The sequence below is a fragment of the Tursiops truncatus genome, chromosome X, assembly GCF_011762595.2.
Source record: "Tursiops truncatus isolate mTurTru1 chromosome X, mTurTru1.mat.Y, whole genome shotgun sequence".
In the NCBI taxonomy this organism is placed as follows: Eukaryota; Metazoa; Chordata; class Mammalia; order Artiodactyla; family Delphinidae; genus Tursiops; species Tursiops truncatus.
Genome location: NC_047055.1, coordinates 15972822 through 15991554, shown reverse-complemented (window position 1 = coordinate 15991554; position 18733 = coordinate 15972822). Strand labels below are relative to the sequence as shown.

Here is an 18733-nt window from a genome sequence, read left to right as displayed (position 1 = left end):
CTGTCAGTTATTGTTGTAAGTTGCTGTTGATTGTAATATGTCAGTTTCAGGGGTATTAAAATGTGAATGTACATCTTAGAACAATAAAATGTAGTACTATATATTCAATGACTTTTCTATCCCTAAGGCTCTGTGATATTAAAAAAAGACACAGTTGATAAGTGTGCAAATGTATTTTCTCTGTTGTGAGTTCAATTTTGCAGTGAATTTTTTTTTTTACTAAAATAGTTTAATTTAAAAAAAAAATGAGGAAGTCTCGAGAGGGAAAGTTGTCCAACAAGTAAATTTTTTGTGGGAATATTTTTTGTGGGCCCTAAGCAAAGGAGAAATTAACCTGATTTATGGTGTGTCCAGACTAAATGGCTTACGTTAAAATGAAATTCTTCTTAGAATTTTATTTTATTTATTTTTCATTATTATTATTTTAAAAATATTTATTTATTTATTTATTTGGTTGTGTCGGGTTTTAGTTGCAGCAGGCGGGCTCCTTAGTTGCAGCATGCATGTGGGATCTAGTTCCTGGTCCAGGGATCGAACCCAGGCCCCCTGCATTGGGAGTGTAGAGTCTTAACCACTGCACCACCAGGCAAGTCCCTCTTCTTAGGATTTTAAATCTTGCAGAAAACTTTTGAGTTATGAATTATTATCTCCATGTACATTTGAGAACAATGAGGGGCAGAGGGATTAAGTGACTTGCCCAGGATCATACAGGTCTTCAATTTGAACACAGGCCTTTAATTCTGTGCAGAACTGAGAGTCTTATTTGGGAAAACTTTTAACTGACTTGGATCCTCTAATATGGGCTTCCTATTATTTCTTCAGAAGTTTTGCATGCAAACAATTCATTTTGCCAGTTATGGGATTTTTCCTCAGTTAGGGTCAAGGTTCAGAAAGCTATAAGTTTCAGTCTTAATCTTGGAAGTCACTTGATTAGTAGCTTGATTAGGCTATCTGTTTAGTATGTCAAAGGTACAAATTACTTTATAGCAATTTGTTATTTGTAAGAAACTGACTTTTTGAGTGAGCTTGTTGAAGAAAAATGCAGAAAATATTGGAGTAGTTTCTTAAAGTGTCTCGTCTAAGAAGAGGTCAGTAGCTTTTGGTCTGACACTTTTCTCTGTATGTATTTAGTTAATGGCTTTAAGGTATGCTTTTTTCTCCAGAACAGTTGAAGTTAAATGTAAACGTACCACTTTGATGTTGACACTAGATAGTCTAAAGCTTATCTTCTGTAAATCTATCTATTTATATAAAGAAAGTGAAGTGATTTATGCCTTTCTCCTGCTTATTGAACTAAGACCATAGACGTGGATGGAGAAAAGAATTTGTTCAGTTTAAATTGGCAGGAATGGGGATGTGTACTGTCCATGGTATAAGGAAACACTAACAGAACTAGAGTCAAAAGTATACTTTCTAACTCTTGCCTGTGGATTTTCACTGTGATGTAGTCCTTGTCGGACAACTTAGGTTTTATGTAAGCACCCTGATTAGTAGAACATGAAGGTACTGGTCAGGTTTGGCCCCATGAAACCACAACTTCTATTTTTAAAAAAAATTAAGGAGGGAGTTTCCTGGTGGCGCAGTGGTTAAGGATCCACCTGCCAATGCAGGAGACATGGGTTCGAGCCCTGGTCTGGAAAGATCCCACATGCCGTGGAGCAACTAAGCCCATGGGCCACAACTACCGAGCCTGTGCTCTAGAGCCCGCGAGCCACAACTACTAAGCCTGCGTGCCACAACTACTGAAGCCCGTGTGCCTAGAGCCCGTGCTCTGCAACAAGAGAAGCCACACAATGAGAGGCCCGTGCACCACAACGAAGAGTAGCCCCTGCTCACCACAACTAGAGAAAGCCCGCGCACAGCAACGAAGACCCAACACAGCCATAAATAAATAAATAAATAAACAAATTTTTTAAAATTAAGGAAATTGATTAATTCACTCAGCAAACATATTACCACCTGTTGTATGCAAGGTACTATCTTTTAGGCCATGAAGAGTGGTTCTATAGAACATGTTTATCAGATCCTAGTCCCAAACCAGACATGGAATGAAAAACAAGAAGACAGGTTGCAATAACTTCTGAAGGTTTGAAAACAGTGTACTTGAAAATACTAGATATTAAATATCAGCACTAACACTTCAATCTTTTCTGGTACCCTGTTGTACTAAATGATATCTTTGATGTGTGTAGAGCAATGCTGACCAACAGAACTTTCTGTGATGATGGAAATGTTCTGTGTCTGTGTTGTCTAGTACGGAGCCACTAGCCACATGTGACTGTGAGGCTGTGAAATATATCTCATGCAACAGAGGCTCTGGTTTTTTTTGGGGGGCCACACTGCGCGGCATGTTGAATCTTAGTTTCCTGACCAGGGCTTGAACCCGTGCCCTCTGCAGTGGAAGCGGATTCGTAACCACTGGACCCCCAGGGAAGTCCCTGAATTTTTAGTCTTATTTAATTTTAAATAATGTGGTTAGTGGTTATTATATTGGATAGTGCAGGATTAGATGATCTATAAGGGCCCTGCTTCATCAGCATCATTTTTAAAACTGATAATAGCTTCTTTTTCCTTTAAAGCAACATTTTAAGTTTAAAATAACAGGTAAATAAATTGACTTATTACCTGGGCATATATCCTTCCAGACTTACTATTTTCTGCATATATTTTTAGAAAATTGGATATCTGCCGTTTTTCATCTGAGGTGCAGTCTACCTCTAAAAGTTCATGATTCTAATATTCTCACTTTTGTTGATATTTGATCAGGGTACAGGAGACCAGTTAAAGGACACAGAGGATGGTTGAAATTATGACGTGAAGAGAAAATATGATTGAGTGTGGTGGACTTGGGACCTAGCTGGATGTAGAAGGAACAGTTGTTTCCCCATAACTCCATTCTAGGGTCCTAAAGAATGATCTGAAGTTCACTGCAAAAAGGAAGGCACATATCGCTAAGCCACTAAGTGCTAAGGCTGGACTTCCTACGTCAGTAATACTCCTAGTCTCACCCTCTTGGGAGCCCAGTTTTGGTGATTAACCTCTCTGCATTCTCTTCTTATGGTCTCAACCTGTTTGTTCCAAGCCGTTCTTTTGCAGCCCACTCATTAACGTGTTTTCACACAGCTTTCTCTCCTCTTTTCCTATACCAAGCTTCAGTTCCTGTTGCTACCTGGAGGTTTGCAAAATTTTTAGGGATAGACAAATAAGAAAGTTCCTTCCTATTTCCTTTCTCTCTTTTTTACGTAGACTCGAGAAAAGGTAGATAAAATGGAAACACAGACACGGAGGGTATGTATTTGGTAGACCCAAAGAGCTTCTCTGGGGATTTTATGTAGTTGACAGTGACATTCTGAGTTAAGGACATATCGGGCTCTCCCATGCCAGTCCCATCATCTCCCTAAAGATGAAGCACATAAGAGTCACTCAGTAATGAAATGCAGCAGGGATACAGTGGGAAGCTTGTCATAGACAGGAAGGGAGGGAGCAAGGGAAAATCCTCTGGTGGGGTAATTGATTCATGGGTGCCATTTGTATGCAATTTGGGCACTTATACCTGTATTCTAGCACAGTGGACTGTAACATTTTTCTTAACTGAATCTTCTGTATTACCCTTCATTTAAAAGGTGGCTGTGTTTCCAGAAAAAGGAACCTCGAAGCTAAAACCCTTGGGGCGAACGGAAATATGGAGTTTTAGATCTAGTGCAGCAGCAGTGTCTTGCGTGCTTGGAGTTCTCTTGTCTCTTACCCTATCACCATCGCCTTTGGATCACAGGGTTTTTTCCATACTTTTCAGTTCTCAGATCTTTACTCCTTTTCTCTGTAAAAAAGGGTCAATTGAAGTCGACTGTAATACCAAATTTATACAGAAGATGTCGCTATTTAACTTGATTTACTGTGTAAATCGTTTACTACTGTGATTCGCTCTCATTGAAAGCTTCAGGTTTCATACAGTTGTTTCTTTTTGGGTTTTTTTTGCTATTAATTCTCTGTCTTTGAAACTCTAGGTTTTAAGTTAGTTAGAATAAGAGGTGTCCGAAATTTCCTTAAGATGAGAAGTAATATGCAAGAGTTTTTTGATACTGGTAGTCATACTTACGTATCTTACGTTTAGTTTGCAACACTGTATACTGTTGGCCCATTTGTGATTTTCAAAAATAACACTCCATAAAATACGGACACATATATAGAAGTGTATGACAAAATTAGAAGTACAGGCGCACCACGTTTTATTGCGCTTCACGTTTTTTTAAGTAATTTTTTTTAATATTTATTTTTTGGCTGTGTCAGGTCTTAGTTGTGGCATGCAGGATCTTTCACACTGCATGGGCTCTGTAGTTGTGGCACACGGGCTTAGTTGCCCTGCGGCATGTGGGAACTTAGCTCCCCAACCAGGGATCGAACTAGGTGTCCTCTGCATGGCAAGATGGATTCTTAACCACTGGACCACCAGGGGAGTCCCTATTGCACTTCCCTTTATTGTGCTTTGCAGATACTGCATTTTTTATAAATTGAAGGTTTGTGGCAGTTTTGGGTCAAGCAAGTCTATTGATGCCATTTTTCCAGCAGCACTTGCTCTCTTTATGTCTCTGTGTCACATTTTGGTAATTCTCGCAATAGGTCAAACTTTTTCATTATTATTATATTTGTTATGGTGATCTGTGATTAGTGATCTTTGATGTTACCATTACAAAAAGATTAAGACTCACTGAAGGCTCACATGATGGTTAGCATTTTTTTTGTTTTTTGGTTTTTTTTGTTTTTGCGGTACGCGGGCCTCTCACTGTTGTGGCCTGTCCCGTTGCGGAGCACAGGCGCCGGGTGCACAGGCTCAGCGGCCATGGCTTACGGGCCCAACAGCTCCGCGGCATGTGGGATCTTCCCGGACCGGGGCACGAACCCGTGTCCCCTGCATCGGCAGGCGGACTCTCAACCACTGCGCCACCAGGGAAGCCCGATGGTTAGCATTTTAATTTTTTATCTATTTATTTATTTATTTGGGGTGGGGTGGGGTTTTACCATAGTTTCATGTTTTATTTTTAAAGAAACTGCTGAAATGTTTTCCAGAGTGGCTGTACCATTCTACATTCACATAAACAAAGTATAAGTGATCCAGTTTCTCTGCATCCTCCACAGTATTTGACGTCTCTGCATCCTCCACAGTATTTGACTATTTTATTTTATTTTTAAATTAATTTTTATTGGAGTATAGTTGATTTACAATGTTGCGTTAGTTTTTGCTGTACAGCAAAGAGAATCAGTCCTACATATACATATATCCACTCTTTTTTAGATTCTTTTCCCATATAGGCTATTACAGAATATTGAGTAGAGTTCTTTGTGCCATACAGTAGGTCCTTATTAGTTATCTATTTTATATATAGTAGTGTGTGTATGTCAATCCCAATCTCCCAATTTATCCCCGCCCCTTTCCCCCTGGTAACCATGTTTGTTTTCTACATCTGTAACTCTATTTCTGTTTTGTAAGTAGGTTTGTTTGAACCATTTTTTTAGATTACACATATAAACAATAGCATTTTTTAGCAATAAAGTATTTTTAAATTAAGGTATTGTACATTGTTTTTTTAGACATAATGCTGTTGCACACTTAATAGACTACAGTACAGTGCAAACATAACTTTTATGTCCACTGGGAAACCAAAAAATTCCTGTGACTTGCTGTATTGTGACACTCACTTTATTGTGATGATCTGCAACCAAACCCGAAATATCTGAGGTATGCCTATATATAAAAGTAGAAAGTCTTCTTATCCCTTCTCACTACTCAGAGGTAATTGCAGTTAGAAACTTTTTAAAAATGCTGAACAGAAATGGTTCCGTAGGCAACACATTGCTCTGTAACTTGGTGTTTTTAGTTACCATTGTTCATGTCAGTGTGTATAGATTATCAGATTCTTTTTTTTTTTTTTTTTTTTTTTTTTTTTGTGATACGCGGGCCTCTCATTGCCGTGGCGCCTCCCGCCGCGGAGCACAGGCTCCGGACACGCAGGCTTAGCGGCCACGGCTCACGGGCCCAGCCGCTCCACCGCACGCAGGATCCTCCCAGAGTGGGGCACGAACCCACGTCCCCTGCATCGGCAGGCGGACTCCCAACCACTGCGCCATCAGGGAAGCCCTATCAGATTCTTTTTAATAGCTCCACAGTATTACATTGTGTGGATGAACTTAATTTAAATAGCTCCCTGTTAATAAACATGCTGGTTGTCTCCAATTTTTGTTTTTTATAACAGTTGATACAGTGAACATCCTTGTATGTACCTTTGCACACTTGTGTTTTTGTAGCTTTGATTCCTGGAAGTGGGATTGCTGGGGCAAATGGCATGCGTGTTTACAATTTTAATAGGTATGGCTATATATTTTTCAAAGGACAGTGTACTGATTTATACTCTCACCACCAACAAGGGTGCTTGTTTCCTGTCACTCTTGCCAAAATATATATCATCAGACTTAAGTTTTGCCAGTGTGAATGAGTGAACAGTAGAATCATGTTGTTTATTTGTTTCTCAGATATCATTTTATATGTTATGACATTCTTTTCTGTGAATTACCTACTCGTGTTCATTCTCCATTTCTCTATTGGATTCTTATTGTTGGAGCCCAATGTATACTAGAAATACTCGTTACAGATCTTTTCTTTCAGTTTAGGTTCATGTCATGCCTAAGTTTTTACCTTTCTGAGAATGTGAAAATATTCTACGTTTTCTTCTGGTTTGCTTATGGCTTTATTTTTTACGTTTAGATTTTAATCCATCTGGAATTTATTTTTGTGTATGCTGTGAGGTAGGGATCATACTTTATTTTTTTCCCAAATGGATTACTAGTTGATGAAACACCATTTATTGAATAATTCATCTTTTTCCTACTGACTTGAAATACCATCTTTATCATATACTAAATCCTCATATATTTCTGGGTCTGTTTCTGGGCTCTATTCTGTTCCTTGATCTCTTTGTCTGTTACTGTGCTGGTACAGCACCATTGTAATTGCCACAGCTTTGGTATGGTTTGCTCTCTGGTAGGGCAAGTCTAAGCTGTTTCATTCACCTGCTCTTTCACTCCAGTTTTCTGTCTTGAATCCAGCACAGCAAATTATGATCATTATCACCACCAACTACAGTGGGTGTGGAGCATTCCCTTTTGAAACTCTTTTAAGGGTTTCTACTAGATTCTGTGATAGCATAAAACTGGGAGCCTAAGAGGTATGCTTTAAAGGACTACTGATCAGACCCGATTTCCCAGACTGTGCTGAAGATGACCTGGGCCTGAGCTAGACTTTTGAGGGAAATATCTTTGGAGTCAAGTGTGATATAGACGAGACCCTACAACTTGATTGACTCATGGGAATGGTCCAGGGCCAGAACCAGACACCTGTCATGCTAATAACTTCTTTCGTGGTTCAGAAATTACTGAGACTGAAGATGGGTGGCCTCTGTAATACTGCCCACTCAAAAATGGGTGTACCCCATTTTTAGGACTCTTAGAAGCATCAAATCAGTAATGACCAATTAGAACTTCTTAATTTTTACTAATCTCTAGTTGAAAGTTACCTAGTCATTCATTTCTAGAGACATAATTCTTACAGTTTGTATCATTTAGACTATCATAATGCTATGACATTAGATAGCTAACTTCTTAAATCTTCTAGTTCGCGTTTGATAATTTGAAATGTGTGTGTATACGTGGAAAGATATACATATATATTTATCTTTTTTTTTTTTAACTAGAATGACCAGTCAACAGGTGACATAAAAGTAATTGGTGGAGATGATCTCTCAACTTTAACTGGAAAGGTATGTATCTTGAAGGGGAAGAAAAAAACATTCCATACCAAGTCAATTAGTAACACTGTGCTTTCAATCCATCACCAAGAGGCAGTTTAGATAGTTATTTATGCACTCAAACAAGGGTTATTTAACCCTTGGAAACAACCTAAGTTAGATATCTTTCTCTAGGTCATATAGCAAAGAGGCAGCAAAATCCAACATTAAACGTCAAGTCTGTGTTGCCAAGTACTGCTGGTATGCTTCTCTGGGAATCTAATTTGGGATCCTTCAAAGGAATATATGGGGGAAAAGACAGTCTTCTTTTTAAAAATAGACAGCACATAGTTTCTTAAAAGATAGAGAAACAGTATAATGTAGTGACTGAAAGTGTGGGTTCTAGAGCTGGAGAGCTTTGATTCAAAGCCTGGCTCAGTACCTCGTAGCTATGTGATCTTGGGCAGGTTATTTAACCTCTCGTCTCCCATATGATGCTACTGGCAGTCATCTCAGTGAGTTAAGAGGATTGAGTGATATAATGCATGTAGAGCTCTTAAAACAGTTTCTGGTAGTTAGAACACTTAGTATGTTATAACATACTGTTATTTTAAGGAATCCCAAAAAAGAGTTTAAAATACATCAAAATTCTTCCAGCATAGACATTTCGCTGAGATAATAGAGCTATTAAAATACCTGAATATTTACAATATTATTCTTCAGATACACTGAAATGATTTTTGAGTAACCAATGATAAATGATGGAATGCTTTTTTTTTGCAGCTGCCAGTTACTGTTTTGCTTATAGACACAGTGCCAGATATAAAGGCATAATCTCATAAAAGCTTCACAAGAATCCTCTTGAGGTAGATATTATCATCCCCATTTTACAGATCAGGAGACTAAGACTCAGCAAGGTTGAAAGACTTGTCCAAAGTCACACTGCCAGTTAAGTGGTAGAGCTTGAATTTAAATGCAGGTCTATCTGGCTCCAAAGCTCTTTTCTTCCTCTGGTTTTTAGATTTTAATGTTTATAGCTTACTTCACTGAGTATCTGTAAGGCGACTTTAACATGCAACACTTGTGTCAAATTCTATGGTCCCATATCAGGGTCGTGCCAAACTAATGTTGTCTTCCTCAACATCTTTTGAAAACTTCAAAGGAGAAATTATAATCTGTTGACTCTTTTCCCTTCCTGCCAGACCTATTCTCCTTCCCTTTCAGCGTGCTTTGCCCATATTTAGAAGTCATTTGAAGCCCTTACTCCTATAATCAGTTTTTAGTGCTGGAAGGGACCTAGCCTTCAAAGCTCTCTGTGATTCCATTTGACCTTGCCTTTCCCACCTAATGGCTCTGTCCCACTACATAGCTCTGTGATCTTAAAAGGTCTCTGCTTCTAAAATAACTTTCTTTTCATGATAGTCACAGTAAGCACATTTATTGTGGGAAAAAAACAAGATGCAGAAGTTGGGTGAAGTTGTTTCTTGGTGGTGAGATTATGGATTATTTAGACGTTCTATTTCAGTTTATCTCTGGCGGATACTGTGTGTGTGCAGATACATATATATATGAATAGTTTTCCCCTTTTTTCCAGTTATGGTTGAGAATATGGGCTTTGGACCCTGAAAAACCCCTCTTCAAATCTATTCTCTACCACTTGACTATTTTTATGACTTTAGGCAAGTCATTTGACCTCTGAACCTCATATTTTTCATTTATTAAGTAAGGATGTAGCTATTTGATGTAAAATAAGCTCTCGGTAATGGTAGCAATTCTCATTCTTTTATTTTTTAAACATTAATGACATCATACTCTGGATACTATAATTTTGTGTGGCAAATATTTAATCTCTCAGCCTCATAGTAGTAAAAGTCTTTGATTATGATTTAGACAAGGTTTTGCAGCTACTTAGTATTATAGGCAAGACTAGAATCCAGTTTCTTTGTCTCATAATTCAGTGCTCTTTTCAAACTATAATTCCATCCCATGGTGCAAATTGCTGCATCAGTGAGCCAAAGTCACTGATGGGAAAATGTCCTTCAGATGTGCTAGCTGGGTTAGAGAAAATGCTGAGAAAGAACCACATGGTAGGTGGTGAAACAATTATTTGGTCCATTAATTGATTACAGTTGGCCCTTGAACAACATGGGTTTGACCTATGTGGGTCCACTTATATCCAAATTTTTTTCAATAAATCCTTACTACACGATCTGTGGCTGGTTGTATCTGTGAATACGGAGGAACTGTGGATATGGAGGGCTGACTGTAAAGTTATATGTGGATTTTCAACTGTGTGGAGGGTCAGTGTCCCTAGTCCCCTTGTTGTTCAAGCATCAACTGTATATTCAATTTTCCTAAAGATTTAGGTTACAATATCTTTTGAAAAGAGAGAAATTAGTTGTGATATGAGGAAAGGAGTAAATTGCATATGAACTATGGTAGTAATATAATGTACATTATAAAATGCATGCAGTTATAAAATTATAGATTACATAAGGTGAGGTTTAAAAAAAGTTCTTTTCTTTCAACCCAGTGGATCTTGTGTGCCCTACCTTGATAACCACTGACTTAGAAGAGTATATAGAACATTAAAATTCTGATGCTTGTAGGTATGTGATAGAGAAATGAGAACTACAAATAAGCAATATAACATGAATCTTCTTGTGACAATGATTATAACCAGTATGTGAAATGCTGCCTCATTCCCAGGAATAGATATAGGACTCTTCTCTACCTCGGAGGTAATTGTTAGATGGTATTTTCTCTAAGCGTTCTAACAGCTATAAAATTCTGAGAGGTAGAAATTGGGGTAAGGGTTTATGGTGGGAGGAAGCATTGGTATCTTTTAGTTTAGTCCAAGAATATGAACACATCCAGAAAATGCAGATGAATTTCAACCTACTGAGAAAATGCATTTTGAATTGGATTCCATATGGTAAGTTAAATGCATGATTTTGGAGTTATTGTACAAATTATAGTTTTGAATGTTAGAGTTGGAATACACATATTAGTTGAAGTCCCTCATTTTCCACATGGGAAACTGAGGCCCAGAGAAATTTCGTGACTTGCCCAAGATTAGACCTCCGTTTAAGTAATGAAAACTCTTAAAAAATGAACATATGGGTCAAATTTTATTTTTTAAAATTCCATTGCAGTGAAAATTTTATATTAAAGAGTTCCAAATCCCAACAGATGGCCCATTTGTTTAAATCAGAGTTCGATATAGTAAAGTAGCTTAAAGCAAGAATTGGATAAATCCTTAGAGTTTGTTATGATGTGACTTGAATTATAATTGGAAACACTGTCTGATTCATTGTACTGATTTTCATTTCTCTTTTTCTTCCAGAATGTCTTGATTGTTGAAGTAAGTTTTACATACTTTTAATATAGTGTTTATGATTTTCTAACTTGGTATGCACAGTCCTAAAGGTAACCCAGGGAAAGAAATTCCTTTTCATCAGTTTTAATGGTGGGCTTGTGTTATAAGGGAGTGAGATTGTTTTTTTTCTAAGAAATATTTAGTAATTTACTTTTACCGGATAGTGGAAACATTTTGGCATATTTCTTACCCCTCTCTTTTTGGCTTGAAATTTTTTTGTTCCTTTTAAAGTTACACATGTCATTCCCATCCATGCTTTTTATGCTTCTATTGCATATATATAACCATATACAAAATATATTTTTTGATAATTTATATAGTGCTACACTGTATATATTCTCTCTTGCAGCTTGTTATTCTCACTTAAAATTGGTTTTGAGGTTATTCATGTTGAAACATATAGAGTTAGTTGACCTTAAAATCCTTCATAGCATTTCAGTGTACAAATCAACCTATTTATTGCCCTACAAATAGGGAGTTTGCTTCCAATTTTTCTTACTACAACAGGGCTGCTAAGAGCATCCTTTTGCGTTGTCCTGTGTGCATGTGTGTGAGTTCCCTCTGGATACAGGCACTTAGAAGTGGAATGACTGGGTTTTCGAATTTGTACGTTTTCAATTTTACTATTGTTGCCAAATTACTCATCAAAGTACTTTATATTCCCACCGGTAGAATGAGTTCTTACTCTTTTATGTAAAATGGTGTAAGGCTTAAGAGCAACAGTAACCCCTGATTCATTTTTTGTTGTTACCAAGGTTTTTAGGAACTTTAGCTCATAGATTAAAAAATAAACAAATAACACTCTTTTCACAGGGTTTGTGTACATGAGTATCCCTGGGAACTGGTTGCTTTTTTTAAAATACAGATTCACTAATTCCACTTCAGATTGCTTCATTTTGTCTGCAGTAATGCCGCCTAACAAATTACCACAGACTAAGCCGCTTGAAACAACACACACTGATTATCTCAGTTTTCAGGTGTCAGGACTCGAATACAGGGTAGCCGGGTCCTCTGCCCCAGCTCTCATCAGGCTGAATCAAGGCTGGGGTTCCTATCTCACCTGTGACTCATGGTACTCTTCCAAATTCATTCAGGTTGTTGGCAGAACTGAGTTCCTGTGGTTGCAGGACTGAGGGCCCCATTTTCTTGCTAGGCTGTCCTCATGTCCTAGCACATGGCCCTCTCATATGACAGCTGACTTCTTCAAAACCAGCAGAATCTCTCTCCAGGCTGCTACAGCTGTCTTGTGTAACACAACCTACTGACAACCCCATCATTTCGCAAGTCCCACTCACACTCAGGGAGTGGGGGATGATTCTGAGTGTGTACACCAGGGGGCAGGAGTCCTGGGGGCCAACAGAATTCTGTCTACCACAGCCCAGAAATCTGCATTTTTCACAAATCCCCAGCCCTGATGTTTCTGATGACTTACAGCCCCACTTTGTGAACGCTGCTTTATACCATCTGTAGAGAATATTTTCATTGAAGAGCATTAGGGTTATGGTTTAAGAAATGTTTTCCCAATTAGAGATAGGTTTGTTTTGAATAATGTCTTACTTTTGACTAAATAGCTAAGATTCACTTTCATGTAAAGTAATTCTATATGGTAAAACTTTAATACTTTGGATACTTTTAAGATGGTATAAAGCAGTGTTTCTTGGTGTGGTCTCTTAACCACCTGCATCCGAGAGTTGGAGCATCCTGATCTTGAGTTTATAAAAAAAAATCTAATATCTTTTATAATGAAGGGCAGCACCACAACTCTCTAATAAAATATGTGTGTACATACTTGCATATATATACTTAAATTAGCTGTCATTGATCTCTTGGTGCCTATAAAATCCAGCCCTGAGGACTGGCATTCCTACTGCTTGCTGAGAGCCAGATGACTTACAGATTCCAGAATATCTCAGTATGAATTGTGAGAATCCCTGCACCGAAAAAAAAATGGCATTATTCCAGTTATACATGGGATTTTGTTTTTTTTGTGTTTATATGATGACTGAATTTAAAGGTACGATAGTTTTATTTACCATTTAAATGTCTTTTCTTTTTTTAAAGGATATAATTGACACTGGCAAAACAATGCAGACCTTGCTTTCCTTGGTCAAGCAGCATAATCCAAAGATGGTCAAGGTTGCAAGGTATGTAAATAACATTTTGACATAGGATACTTTCTTCATTTGAAAAAAGATTAATTGCTTCTTTGTAAGGGTAAATTTTCTTATCTCCAAAAAGTAATATAATCTCAAGTAAGACTCAGTAAGTGTCCTTTGTAAATAATTTGTCGTGTGTTAAAGCCTTTCAGTGCAGTCACCTTATTGCCCAATGTTATTACTCTTTGGTTTTTCCCCAATCTAATAATGATATCAAAGTTGTCCTGGGTAGCATGGCAGAGGATTTGGGGCCTCTTTGCAAAACTGAGACCAAGGATCCCAAAGACGGGTTAGGAGGTGGTAGGAAGGAGTGGGCCCTGGAGATCCTGAGCTCCTGGAATTGAGTGATGTAATGGTCCTGTGTGATGCATCTTGTTTTGTAGCCACGTTGAAAATGTACAATATCTGCTTCCTTTCTTCTAAGCCAGCCTCACTTCCTGGTCCTACCTGTGCTGTTTGGCTTATTAGTTCTACCTGTGTTTATCCCTAATTATAGTTTCACTCGCCAGCGACTCAGAGGTAGACTATTATTCCCACTTCACAGATGGGGATACCAAGGCATAGGGAATTATCCAGAGGCACAGAGCTGGATCACTATAGAGGTAAAATTTGAACCCAGGCAACCTGGCTCAGAGTTCATGCCTTACTATTTTTTTTGTCAGGTGACGTCCCTGGATGTTTTGGGGGTTTTTTTCCTTTTTTTTTTTTAATTTTTGACCAATCTGCAATTTTATGTAGGGGTCAGATAGTGATCTAACTTTTATTTCCTAAACGATTAACTGGTTTTTATAAACCCCTTTTAAAGGATCAAAGTATTTGTCGAACATCTTTGAATCAGAGTAAGCCTTCTACTGAGTCGTGTGTCAGCAGTTTGTCCTTTGGGGCTTTTCTGATAGCTGGTGCCAGTGTATCATCAGTGAGTTTTTACTTTAAATGGATTTGGGACAGGCATGATGAGAGTGTAGAAATGATGCATTCTAGGGCACTAAGCAGTTTCCTGCAGACCAATCAGTGCATTTGCTCATTTCTCTACATGCTTTCAGGGTTTTAAATGTCAACCTACTGTGGCATATACTCCTCCAGGTATTCTTGTGTGCCTCTTTCCTGGAGTATGCTGTGAAACTGAGATAGACTGCCTCATGAGAGAGATACTTCCTGTAGCTGGAGGTGTGAGGGTCATTAGTGATGGGGCTGTGGCCCAAGTGGGTTGTTTCTCAACCTTCTTTTCCTAATCTCTTCCTTGCCATTAAATTTAATATCACAGATATATTGTGTATCTATTTATGCAATGTATGTGTATCTGTGCTTTATACCTAAAAAGATTAAGTACAAAGCAGGGTTAAGAATGACTAGAAAGCTTTTTAACTTAAAAGTTAAATTAAAAATTAAAAAACCATTAACTGACAGGCATGTCAAGTGCTGCAGCCACTTTGGAAAACAGTTTGGCAGTTTCTTAAGAAACTAAACCTGTAACTGCCATACAACTCCAGCAGCTGCACTCTGGGCATTTCTCCCAGAGAAATGAGAACTTACATCCGCTCAAAAACCCATGTGTGAATGTTCATGGCAGCTTCATTTGCAATAGCCCCAAACTGGAAAGAGCCAAAATGTCCTTTGGTGGGTGACTGGTTAAACAAACTGTGGTCCACCCTACCATGGAATCCTACTCAGCACTAAAAAGGAACAAACTGCAGATGCACACGACCTGGAGGAACTCAACGGAACTGTGCCAATCTCAAAAGGGCAAATACTGTATGATCCCATTTATACAACCTTTTTTTTTTTTTTTTTTTTTTTTGCGGTGCACGGGCCTCTCACCGCTGTGGCCTCTCCCGTTGCAGAGCACAGGCTCCAGATGCGCAGGCTCAGCGGCCATGGCTCACGGGCCCAGCCGCTCTGCGGCATGTGGGATCTTCCCGGACCAGGGCACGAACCCATGTCCCCTGCATCGACAGGCAGACTCTCAACCACTGCGCCACCAGGGAAGCCCCTATACAACCTTCTTAAAGTGACAGAATGATAGAAATGGAGAACAGATTAGTGGTTGCCAGGGGTTAGGGCGTGGTGGGTGGCTGTGACTATAAATAAAGAGGTAGCAAGAGAAAGCCATGTGTGATGGAAAGTTCTGTATCCTGATTGTGGTGGTGGTTACACGAATCCACACGTGTGATACGATTGCGTAGAATTACACACATATAAATATGAGCACAGAAAGCTGATGAAATTTGGATAAGGTCAGTCCACCAATGTCCATGTCCTGGTTGTGGTAATCTACTACAGTTATGTGACATGTTCACTGGAGGAAACTGGAGAGAGGGCACACAGGCGCTCCCTGTGCTTTTTTCTTGGCTACTTCCTATGAATCTGCAATTATTTCAAAATAATTCATTGAGATCTATAGGAATATGAGGTGCCGAGTTCCCCTGAACTCTTAGTACAGCTTGCACTGAGTTTAATGATACCTTTTTTGGATTGTTCCTGAATGAGTTCAGGTAGATGGAAGGGGTTTTGCTGTGATTGGTTTGTTATTTTCTTTCTAAATGGAACCCGAGTCTAAGTGTGTCCTCTAATTACTGGAAGGAGAATCTCAAGGGACTTGCCTGGACTACGATCCCTTGGAGGATAAGGCTTAGGCCAGTGCTTCTCAACTTTGGCTGCACATTGGTATCATCTGAGAGTTTAAAAAGCAAAACATAACCTACATCTGTGTCCCATCCCCAGCGATTCTGATGTAATTGGTGAGGGGTATGGCCTGGGTATCTGAGTTTTATATAGTTTTTTAATGTTCCCACATGATTCCAATGTGCAGCGAAGGTTGAGAATCACTTTAGGTCCTTTCCAGTCCTTTTAATATACTTATCTAGGAAGTTATGAAATCTTGTTTTATTGGGACTGCCCTTATCATATGTAAAGGCTTTCAGAGCACCATTACAGGTTTTTTAATGGCTGAAAAATTTCAGCAGGCAGCACTTGGATTATGAAATTAGCTTTCGTTAGAGTTGACACATCCTACCTGCAGTTTCTGCTCTCAAAAACAAATACTAGCTCCTTTAGCATGCTACTTCTTTTTTAAGCTAACATTCCTCTTTGTAAGCTATTTACTAGAAGTCTTGAAAGGTGATGCTCACCTCTCCCACACCATTTGTGGCTTAGGGATTGTTTTCCAGGGATTTTGGACTGAAAGCCTTTACTTGTCATCTTTGCTCGTTGGCATTCCCCACCCGTTCATCCTCCCCAAGTAGCTGCCCTTTGATGGGCATGTGGGTAGTCAGGGGGCAGCTCTCAGAACAGTCCATCGTGTTCCAGGTGAAGATCAGTCGAGGGCCTCATCTATAGTGTGAACTCATTGCTGCCCCTGCCCAGGGAGCCCTGTGATTTAGCTCTCTCCATTTCAGAGTGTTTCTTTGGGTTTGTTAAAACTGACCATAGTATTCTAAACTGCAGATGAAACCGTGTTGCAAACCATGAATATTCTCTTTTGTAATGCCCTGCAGTGTCTCCGTGTGTCACATGTCACATTTTATAATTAACAGCTTGCTGGTGAAAAGGACCCCGCGAAGTGTTGGATATAGACCAGACTGTAAGTGAAATACTTTGTCAATCATTTAACCAGCTTTAACCCAACAAGTTTTATATGAAATGGTTTAGAGTCACTTTAGAGAATGTTTGCACGTATTAGATTTGAAAGTGATGTTTTCTGTATCTAAATGATGTGATTCTTTTTAGTTGTTGGATTTGAAATTCCAGACAAGTTTGTTGTAGGATATGCCCTTGACTATAATGAATACTTCAGGGATTTGAATGTAAGTAATGCTTCTTTTCCTCATTCTCATTTTTCAGAACCCATATAAAAATTTATAAGAGGGAAGAATTGTTTTCTCTTTCCAGCACCTCATAATTTGAACAGACTGATGGTTCCCATTAGTCACATAAAGCTGTAGTCAAGTACAGACGTCCTTAAAGCTGTAACTTGGCCAGCCAGGCTAGGGTAACACATCTTGCTGGCTAAACAGTTGAACAGGTTTAATATACAGTAACTGTCCCATTATTATTTCAGATGATAGATGTGATCATAAGTAAGCGAGAAATGAACTAGTTTAAGTCTTTTAATTCACTCTCCTTCAAATACCCACCACCTCCTCTGGAAGCAGGAGTGCCGAGAACGCGTTTGTGAACGCGGGTGAGGAAGATGAGGAAGGCCGTTTGTTTTGTAAAAACCCCTGCAGCAGAATACTGTTCATAGAAGACATGCCAAGTACTGTTCTCGCCTTTCACTTCACAGTATACTTTTCTAATGTGAATCTCTGGATTTTTATTTTATAGCATGTTTGTGTCATTAGCGAAACTGGAAAAGCAAAATACAAAGCCTAAGATGAGAGTTCAAGTTGAGTTTGGAAACATCTGGAGTCCCCTTGAAGTCACCAGGAAAATTATCAGATGTTCTAGTTCTGTGGCCAGCTGCTTAGTAGAGCTTATTGCATGTATCTTCTAAGAATTTTATCCGTTCTGTATTTTAGAAAGGTCAGTTGCTGCATTCCCTAACTCTTTATTTGCACTATGAGCCTATAGAGTATCAGTTCCCTTTGGATGGATTGTTGTTTGATTTGTGAATGAAAAATCTCTTAAACCACACCACTAATGAATGAAAATATTGAAATTGTATCTGTAAGAAACATTGAAAGAGGAGAATATATTAGTTTTTTAATTGGTATTTTAATTTTTATATATTCAGGAAAGGACAGAAGTGATTGAATATTGTTAATTATACCACTGTGTGTTTAGAAAAGAAGCAGTCAGTTTCATATCAGTGACAGCATTTAGAGGTATTGTTATGTCGGATAAACCATATGTCCTGGAGTTATTTTAGTAGGTTTCAGTAGTATTAACTGTATTTTCCCGCTTGTTCAGATTATTTCTGGAGAATCTTTGTCAACAGTTCCTTTTAAATACAGGTCAATACGTTCTAAAAACCTACCACTTTTTGAAGTCTTCAATGTAAAAATCCTTAAAATAAAGGCTGTCTCTTTAAAAGAAACTATGCATACCTGTTATTTCTCTACAAATTAACCTAGTGTAGTTTTCTGTTGGTTGCCTTTTCCTTGTCTGTTAAATTTCAGTAGCTAGTTTAATTGTAATCTTTACCAAGCAGAGCAAATAATGATTATCTGGTAGAATGGGTTGGTGGAGCTAGTGAGATTCTTACCTACTTCAGAGACCTCAGATTTTAGACACATGATATATAGTTTATTACATTTTCTGATGCTAAAATAACATGGCTCTCTCTTGGAATTCTGTTAAATTGCTTCCATTGCAACCTCACCTGCAGTTCAACAGTTTTTCAGACATACACTGTTACCTTCTTTGGGTAGAGAATACTCTATCGACTAAAGAACAACAACAAAACCTTTTGTTTTCTGGGAGCA

At 38.5% G+C, this 18733-nt stretch overlaps 1 protein-coding gene across 2 annotated transcripts in view; it reads left to right on the top strand.

Annotated features, from left to right (window-relative positions):
- HPRT1 (hypoxanthine phosphoribosyltransferase 1) overlaps window positions 1-18345 on the top strand; it is a 32145-nt gene extending 13800 nt beyond the window's left edge. Inside the window, exons 4-10 of one of the 2 annotated variants that reach the window (XR_004524456.2) lie at window positions 7743-7808; window positions 11122-11139; window positions 13216-13298; window positions 13807-13912; window positions 16844-16890; window positions 17037-17113; window positions 17634-17689. Coding sequence is in view for 1 of the 2 variants with exons in the window: in XM_019919065.3 (XP_019774624.1) it covers window positions 7743-7808; window positions 11122-11139; window positions 13216-13298; window positions 16844-16890; window positions 17037-17113; window positions 17634-17681 (339 nt within the window). In the remaining variant the exon portion in view is untranslated. Of the gene's footprint in view, window positions 1-7742; window positions 7809-11121; window positions 11140-13215; window positions 13299-13806; window positions 13913-16843; window positions 16891-17036; window positions 17114-17633 lie in introns of both variants that reach the window. The other variant, XM_019919065.3, reaches the window with a different exon arrangement.
- Window positions 18346-18733: the final 388 nt, after the last annotated feature.